The sequence below is a fragment of the Ascaphus truei genome, chromosome 5 (assembly GCF_040206685.1).
Source record: "Ascaphus truei isolate aAscTru1 chromosome 5, aAscTru1.hap1, whole genome shotgun sequence".
Classification (NCBI taxonomy): Eukaryota; Metazoa; Chordata; class Amphibia; order Anura; family Ascaphidae; genus Ascaphus; species Ascaphus truei.
In genome coordinates this window covers 283,147,747-283,156,801 of record NC_134487.1, presented here as the reverse complement: position 1 = coordinate 283,156,801, position 9,055 = coordinate 283,147,747, and the positions used below count along the sequence as shown (strand labels likewise).

The 9,055-nt window shown below is 49.3% G+C and overlaps 1 protein-coding gene across 1 annotated transcript; it reads right to left on the bottom strand.

Annotated features, from left to right (window-relative positions):
* Positions 1 to 3,873: 3,873 nt before the first annotated feature.
* LOC142494593 (beta-1,4-N-acetylgalactosaminyltransferase 3-like) lies at positions 3,874 to 8,793 on the bottom strand. Its single transcript, XM_075599042.1, has 3 exons — positions 8,297 to 8,793; positions 5,065 to 5,191; positions 3,874 to 4,355 (listed from the first exon to the last, which is right to left on the bottom strand). The coding sequence occupies exons 1-3, from the start codon at positions 8,340 to 8,342 to the stop codon at positions 4,244 to 4,246; spliced, it is 285 nt and encodes a 94-aa protein (XP_075455157.1). The 5' UTR covers positions 8,343 to 8,793; the 3' UTR covers positions 3,874 to 4,243.
* Positions 8,794 to 9,055: the final 262 nt, after the last annotated feature.

The following is a 9,055-nucleotide window of genomic DNA, read 5'->3' as shown; positions in this document are numbered from 1 at the left end:
AACATGCAGAGATAGAATAACACACACATCGATATAATAACACACAGAGATATAGAATGACACGCAGAGCGATATAATAACATGCAGAGATATAGAATGACACGCAGAGCGATATAATAACATGCAGAGATATAGAATGACACGCAGAGATAGAATAACACGCAGAGATATAATAACACGCAGAGATAGAATAACAAGCAGAGATATAGAATGACACGCAGAGATAGAATAACACGCAGATATAATAACACGCAGAGATAGAATAACATGCAGAGATAGAATAACACGCAGATATAGAATAACACACACAGCGATATAATAACTCTTCATGTACAAAACCACATATTCCCGTGTGGCCTGGCTGGTTTTGGGCTACCAGTCTGCCCTCCTCCTGGTAGTAAGCCCTAGTAAAAGCAGGCTTCCAGGAGTAATCATGGGTTTTCCCCACTTCTATGCAGCCTCAGTGAGTCACAGAGAGGGCGGTGCAAACAGGCCTTGTGTCCAATCAGGGGCACGGGGGTGGTTCCTGCTTTGCAGGGCTTTGTCAGTTTGTGGCCCTCCCTTAGGGGAGTGGAGGGAGAGTAAGGGAAGAGCTGGGACAGCTCCTAGTGCCTTTGGCTGTGTGTGAAGGTCCAGGGACATCCTGAGGGTAATGGCCCCTGAGCCCAAGTATCCAGTTGTTGCTGTGTAAAGCTGTGCAGTGTACCATTTGTAAGGTGCAATAAAGTGTTCCAGTTGTTTATTATACCTTCCTGTCTGAGACTGAAATCTATCAGAGGGAAGGCCGAGACGTTCTTCTGCAGGGATTTCACCCCTCATCCCGGGGGTCTGCAAGAGATGGAGGCGCTGTCACCGTGAGTACGAATCAGTGTTACCCCAGAATCCTGTTCTGACATCCCCTACCACCATGCGGGAGACTCAGATCTACTGTGAGCCAGCAGGTATGCACCACACCATGTAGCAGCAGTGTAAAATCTCTGAGGGGGGGGGAACATGGGCTACTCTCGGGTACTGCAATGTAACTCTATTCCAGCCCACGGTGATCTCCCGGATCCTCCGGTACTCCACACTTCTCACAGTATTAGTTGCAATAAAGAAAAACCACTCAGCTATGTAACACTTTCTGTCTGGCGTCTGAATTTGATGTTGCTCAGGGGTGCAGAATAACACTGCATTTTATTACTATTCCAGTACAGTGCCCCATCTTTTGCTTCTGTAAAGTTTGTAACATTTGTTTCTTAAGTCAATATATAGTGCAGGTAAGTCAGTATATAGTGCAGGTAAGTCAGTATATAGTGCAGGTAAGTAAGTATATAGTGCAGGTAAGTAAGTATATAGTGCAGGTAAGTCAGTATATAGTGCAGGTAAGTATATCGTGCAGGTAAGTAAGTATATAGTGCAGGGAAGTAAGTGGATAGTGCAGGTAAGTCAGTGGATAGTGCAGGTAAGTCAGTATATAGTGCAGGTAAGTCAGTGGATAGTGCAGGTAAGTCAGTGGATAGTGCAGGTAAGTCAGTGGATAGTGCAGGTAAGTCAGTGGATAGTGCAGGTAAGTCAGTATATAGTGCAGGTAAGTCAGTGGATAGTGCAGGTAAGTCAGTATATAGTGCAGGTAAGTCAGTGGATAGTGCAGGTAAGTCAGTGGATAGTGCAGGTAAGTCAGTATATAATGCAGGTTTGTCAGTGGATAGTGCAGGTAAGTCAGTGGATAGTGCAGGTAAGTCAGTGGAAAGTGCAGGTAAGTCAGTGGATAGTGCAGGTAAGTCAGTATATAGTGCAGGTAAGTCAGTGGATAGTGCAGGTTTGTCAGTGGATAGTGCAGGTAAGTCAGTGGATAGTGCAGGTAAGTCAGTGGATAGTGCAGGTAAGTCAGTGGATAGTGCAGGTAAGTCAGTGGATAGTGCAGGTAAGTCAGTGGATAGTGCAGGTAAGTCAGTGGATAGTGCAGGTAAGTTAGTGGATAGTGCAGGTAAGTCAGTGGATAGTGCAGGTAAGTCAGTGGATAGTGCAGGTAAGTTAGTGGATAGTGCAGGTAAGTCAGTATATAGTACAGGTAAGTCAATGGATAGTGCAGGTAAGTCAGTATATAATGCAGGTTTGTCAGTGGATAGTGCAGGTAAGTCAGTGGATAGTGCAGGTAAGTCAGTGGATAGTGCAGGCAAGTCAGTATATAGTGCAGGTAAGTCAGTGGATAGTGCAGGTTTGTCAGTGGATAGTGCAGGTAAGTCAGTGGATAGTGCAGGTAAGTCAGTGGATAGTGCAGGTAAGTCAGTGGATAGTGCAGGTAAGTCAGTGGATAGTGCAGGTAAGTCAGTGGATAGTGCAGGTAAGTCAGTGGATAGTGCAGGTAAGTCAGTGGATAGTGCAGGTAAGTCAGTGGATAGTGCAGGTAAGTCAGTGGATCGTGCAGGTTAGTCAGTGGATAGTGCAGGTAAGTCAGTGGATAGTGCAGGTAAGTTAGTGGATAGTGCAGGTAAGTCAGTGGATAGTGCAGGTAAGTCAGTGGATAGTGCAGGTAAGTCAGTGGATAGTGCAGGTAAGTTAGTGGATAGTGCAGGTAAGTTAGTGGATAGTGCAGGTAAGTTAGTGGATAGTGCAGGTAAGTCAGTGGATAGTGCAGGTAAGTCAGTGGATAGTGCAGGTAAGTCAGTGGATAGTGCAGGTAAGTCAGTGGATAGTGCAGGTAAGTCAGTGGATAGTGCAGGTAAGTTAGTGGATAGTGCAGGTAAGTCAGTGCATAGTGCAGGTAAGTCAGTGGATTGTGCAGGTAAGTCCGTGGATAGTGCAGGTAAGTTAGTGGATAGTGCAGGTAAGTCAGTGGATAGTGCAGGTAATTTAGTATAAATTTAATAACTGCAATGTTGGCTCAGCTGCAAAAAGCACAATATAAATATCACAAAATAGACAAAAACAACACAATTTCCTCCCATCGCGTGTAACCGGGGAGAGAACGCGGCACAGATTCCAATGCTGCTGGGACCTAAACATCTCTCCCCTTTCAGAGCGGCAAAGAAATATAATAACATGTCTTCTCCCTCCCCCCCCCCCCCATTCATACAGGCTCAGGGTGCAACTCATACCCAGGCTCAGGGTGCCCCCCCATACATACAGGCTCAGGGTAACCCCCCAACCCCACTCCCCATATACACAGGCTTAAGGTGCCACCCCATCCCCCGAACAGACAGGCTCAGGGTACCCCCCCCCCATACACACAGGCTAGGGTGTGTGTCCATACACACAGGCTCAGGGTGCCCCATACACACAGGCTCAGGGTGCCCCCCCCATACACACAGGCTCGGGGTGCTCCCCCCCCATACACACAGGCTCAGGGTGCCCCACCCCATACACACAGGCTCAGGGTGCCCCCCCCATACACACAGGCTCAGGGTAACCCCCCCACCCCACTCCCCATATACACAGGCTTAAGGTGCCAACCCATCCCCCGAACAGACAGGCTCAGGGTGCCCCCCCCCCCCATACACACAGGCTAGGTGTGTGTCCATACACACAGGCTCAGGGTGCCCCCCCCTCCCATACACACAGGCTCAGGGTGCCCCCCCCCAAACACACAGGCTCGGGTGCCCCCCCCCCCCATATACACAGGCTAATTGCCCCTCTCATATGCACAAGCTCAGGGCTCCCCCCCTCCCCCCAGACTGCCCACACCTGCTTTTCACACAGGTTCAGGGTGTCACCCCAGATACAGGTTATGGGTGCGGTGACATTCCCCAGCACCCCCCCCCCTACACATGGGCACAGGGTGTGCCCCCATATACACAGGGTCATTCTCCCCCCTCACCCCTATACACAGGCTGTGTGCCCCAGCCCCCCTCATACACAGGCTGTGTGCCCCCCTAAACCCCCCCCCCCCTCTCATACACACAGGTTCCACCCAACATTCTATTCATATGCAATTTAGGTGCAATGATTATTCTGAAGCTGTGGCGGGGGATCCCCAGGTCCCCTGCGGGGGTCCGGTACCAGCGCTGCATACGGTCACTCGTCATGAGACTTTACTTTTTGCATGTTCTGTAACATTGCGGAGAGGAGATCAGATCCAGGGGGAGGCGGGTGGTGATCGGGGCCCGGGATGGTTCAGTCTCCCGCCCCATAGCTTGGATTCTCCTGCGCCTGTGTCCTTGTTTTGGAGCAAAGAGCTGCACGGTGCTTCTGTAAATATGTGGGGGTCCTGCTGATGACCCCTCCCCCTGCTGGCTGCTGTCAGGTTGCAGCGGATTCTGCCTTATCGCCCTACAGGGGGTTGCCGTCGGTTCCACATGCCGCGCTTGGAGTGGTAATGGTGGGAGAAGTTTCTGATGGCGAGACGCTCTACCTCCAGCCCGCCCAGAACAATCCTGAGTGGTAGAGCAAAGGGAGAAAGGTGGGTGAGAGAGAGAGAGGAGGGGGTGAGAGAGGTAGGAGGGGTGAGGGAGGGAGGAGGGGGTGAGGGAGGGAGCAGGGGGTGAAAGAGAGGGAGGAGGGGGTGACAAAGAGAGGGAGGAGGGAGTGAGAGGGAGGGGTGAGAGAGAGGGAGGAGGTGGTAACAGAGAGAGAGAGAGGGAGGAGGTGGTAAGAGAGGGAGAGAGAAGGAGGAGGGGTGAGAGAGGGAGAAGAGAGGAGGGGGTGAGAGGGAGGGAGGAGGGGGTGAGAGGGAGGGAGGAGGGGGTGAGAGGGAGGGAGGAGGGGGTGACAGACAGGGAGGAGGGGGTGAGAAGGAGGAGGGGGTGACAGACAGGGAGGAGGGGGATACAGACAGGGAGGAGGGGGTGAGAGAGAGGGAGGAGGGTGAGAGAGAGGGAGGAGGGGGTGAGAGAGAGAGGGAGGAGGGGGTGAGAGAGAGAGGGAAGTGGGGGTGAGAAGGAGGAGGGGGTGACAGACAGGGAGGAGGGGGATACAGACAAGGAGGAGGGGGTGAGAGGGAGGAGGGAGTGAGAAGGAGGAAGGGGTGAGAGAGGGAGGAGGGGGTGACAGACAGGGAGGAGTGGGTGACAGACAGGGAGGAGCGGGTGACAGACAGGGAGGAGGGGCCTCTCACACAGCCCCCTGTATATAAGGGTTCCTTACCTGTCCAGCAGCTCCCAGTCCTCCCCCCCCCAGCGCTCCCGGAATTCCTCGGTGTTCATCCCTCCGATCCGATCCAAGTCCGACTTGTAGATTCCCAACAGCCCAAATCCGTTCACCTCCCAGTAACCTGCAGTGGGGGAGGGGGTATGAGACCCACAGCCCAAAAGTGAAAGCAGACAGGCTCCCACCTCTATTATAACCCCAATAAACCAGCACACACACATCCAACCACAAACACAGACCTATACATACACACATCCAATCACAAACACACACACACACACACATTCAATCACAAACACACGCCTATACATACACACAACCAATCACAAACACACACACACACATCCAACCACAAACACAGACCTATACATACACACATCCAATCACAAACACACACACACACACACATCCAACCACAAACACACACCTATACATACACACATCCAATCACAAACACACACACCTATACACACACACATCCAACCACAAACACACACACACACATTCAATCACAAACACACACCTATACATACACACATCCAATCACAAACACACACACACACCTATACATACACACATCTAATCACAAACACACACACACACACATCCAATCACAAACACAGACCTATACATACACACAACCAATCACAAACACATACACACACATTCAATCACAAACACACACACACATCCAACCACAAACACAGACCTATACATACACACATCCAATCACAAACACACACACACACACACACATTCAATCACAAACACAGACCTATACATACACACATCCAATCACAAACACATACACACACATTCAATCACAAACACACACCTATACATACACACAACCAATCACAAACACACATATAGACACACACGCACACATCCATAAACACATACACACACATATACTGTACACACACCTAACCACAAACACACCAAAATATTGCAACTGGAGTGATGTAATTCATGTGGTCTACTTAGATTGTGCAAAGGCTCCTGATACAGTGCCACACAAGATGTTAGCCTACAAAACAAAGGAAATTGGTCAATAAAATATTTGCACCTGGATTGAAAACTGGTAGACAACAGACAGTTGTCATAAATGGAACCTTTTCAAGATTGGGAAAGTTGTGAGTGGAGTTCCCCAAGGTTCGGTACTGCAACCCCTGGTTTTTAACTTGTTTATTAATGACCTTGAGGGTTGGCATAGAGAGTCTCCATCAGAGAGACAGGTAGTACAATCAGAGCAGGATGCAATTTCTCTACAGCAGGACTTTTATAAACTGGAAACTTGGGCAGGTAAATGGCAGATGAGGTTTAATAGTTATGCATTTGGGAAACACCAATCAACAGGCAACTTACAAATTAAATGGGGCAAAATTAGGGGAATCCTTGATGGAGAAAGATTTAGGCGTGCTTGTAGACAGGAGGCTTAGCAATAGTGCCCAATGCCAGGCAGTAGCTGCAAAGGCAAAAAAAGATCTTATGTTGCATAAAATGGGGAATGGATGAAAGGGAAGAAAGCATTATTTTTCCACTGTACAAATCATTAGGGTGACCACACCTTGAATTTGGAGAACAGTCTTGGGCAACACTCTATAAAAAATACATTATGGAACTAGAAAAAGAGCCACCACATTAATAAATGGGATGAAAAATCTGACTTATGAGGAGAGGCTAGCTAAATTAGATTTGTTTACATTAGAAAAAAGGCAAAGAAGGGATATGATAATTACTTACAAATATATTCAGGGTTAAAATAAGGAACTTTCAAAAGAACTATTAATCCCACGGGCAGTACAAAGGACACAGGGCCATCGCTTAAGGTTGGAGGAAAGGAGATTTCACCTGCAACAAAGTGTTCTCTATAGCTCCCCAGTTTGCGCACCCCCCAGGGGAGGAGTGGGATTTCTTTGGGGTGAGGGGTATGGCGGTTGCAGAGGCCCCGCGCTCTTCCTCGAGGCATTTAAATGAAATGAGGGGGGACCTCGCGAGGCCTCTGCAACCTCAACTGACCGCGATTCAGCCGGCTTCTGGACGCCATGGCAACACGGCATGAAATGTGACGCGTCGCCAGGGTAACGCGCGTCAAACGACACTGCGGGGTCACGTAACGTCACATGACCCGCTGCGTCATTTGATGCTGGTTCACAGGAAAGGGGGGGCGCAAGCGCTTGGGCTGGCAGGCAGGGGGGGGGGGCACACCGCAAAAACTTTGTGCACCCCTGCTCTGTAGTAAGGGCACTTAAAATGTGGAATTCATTACCCATGGAGGCTGTGATGGCAGATACAATAGATATCTTCAAAAAAGGGTTGGACATCTTTTAGAAAGGAAAGGTATACAGGGATATACCAAATAAGTAAACATGGGAAGGAGGTTGATCCAGGGTGAAGTCTGATTGCCATTATTGGATATTTTCCCTTTATGAAATATCATTGGATAATGTATCACTGGGGTGTTTTGTGTGCTTTCTTCTGGATCAATATACTGTTATTTTAAATATAGGATAAGTATCTGTTGTCTAAATTTAACATAGGTTGAACTCAATGTACACGTCTTTTTTTAACCTCACTTGCTATGTAATATACACTCACACACACAAAGGTTCACACACACAAAGGTACACACATATATGAATACACACACTCCTGTCTCAGGACCTTCTCACTGTCCCTGCCTCTTTTCTCTGTCACAGCACCACGTCACTCTGTCACAGTACCACGTCTCTCTGTCACAATACCATGTCACTCTGTCACAGTAGTATGTGTCTCTGTTCCAGTACTACGTCTGTCTGTCACAGTACCACGTCTCTCTGTCACAGTACCGTGTCACTCTGTCACAGTAGTATGTGTCTCTGTCACAGTACCACGTCTCTCTGTCACAGTACCACGTCTCTGTCGCAGTACCACGTCTCTCTGTCACCACGTCTCTCGATCACAGTACCACGTCTCTCGGTCACAGTACCACGTCTGTCACAGTATCACGTCTATCGGTCATAGTACCACGTCTCTATGTCACAGTACCACGTCTCTCTGTCACAGTACCACGTATCTCTGTCACAGTACCACGTATCTCTGTCACAGTACCACGTCTCTCTGTCACAGTACCACATCTCTGTCACAGTACCACGTCCCTCTGTCACAGTACCACATCTCTCTGTCCCTCTTCCCCTTGCTGTGACACGCAGGGAGGGACCAGTGACGCCTGCAGGCCTTGTCTCACCCTCGGGCCTGGTTGGAGAGGCCCCGCAGTTCAGTCTCATGACCATGGGGGCAAAAGAACCATCCTGCCCTCCACACAGTGTCTGCGCACAGAGTCGATGAGCGACGGGGGGAAGTGCATGTGGAGGTCGCACAGGAAGACGATGCTGTGCGGGTTCTGGAAGAGACAGACACTGCTCTGTTATTATTAGTCCATCATTTTATTAATCCTTTGCTGCCATGGAATTACCATCAGTCCGGCCCTGCAGAGCTTACAATCTAATGTTGGTGCCTGAGTAACTTGCCAAAGGTCACCAGGAGCTGATACTGGGATTCACCCACTTCAAAGGCTTTGCCACTAAACCACCCATTTTGAGAATACATAATGTCCATAAACACATGTTGTGACCCCACTGAAGGCCAGCGCACTGATCCCATGTACTTAAACATACAATTGCTGTAATAGGGTATTGCTTTAGTCAGCTAACAGCTTTCTATGGTATTCTACTTTATAACATTACAATATCAGAACAGATTTTAAGAATAAAAATATAAATCCTTTTCAAATGTGATCTTCAGGGGTGACCTCCCGCTCAATCCCAGCGTTCCGGGCTCCCGCTCAATCCCAGGGTTCCGGGCTCCCGCTCAATCCCAGCGTTCCGGGCTCCCGCTCAATCCCAGCGTTCCGGGCTCCGCTCAATCCCAGCGTTCCGGGCTCCCGCTCCATCTCAGCGTTCCGGGCTCCCGCTCAATCCCAGCGTTCCGGGCTCCCGCTCAATCC

Excerpts from the sequence above, each read along its gene's own strand:
- LOC142494593 (XM_075599042.1), bottom strand. The coding sequence starts at position 8,342 with ATGGTCATGAGACTGAACTGCGGGGCCTCTCCAACCAGGCCCGAGG. Across the intron at positions 5,192-8,296 it reads CTCTCCAACCAGGCCCGAGG|GTTACTGGGAGGTGAACGGA; the intron begins GTGAGACAAGGC and ends CCCCCACTGCAG. Across the intron at positions 4,356-5,064 it reads GACTGGGAGCTGCTGGACAG|GATTGTTCTGGGCGGGCTGG; the intron begins GTAAGGAACCCT and ends TCTACCACTCAG.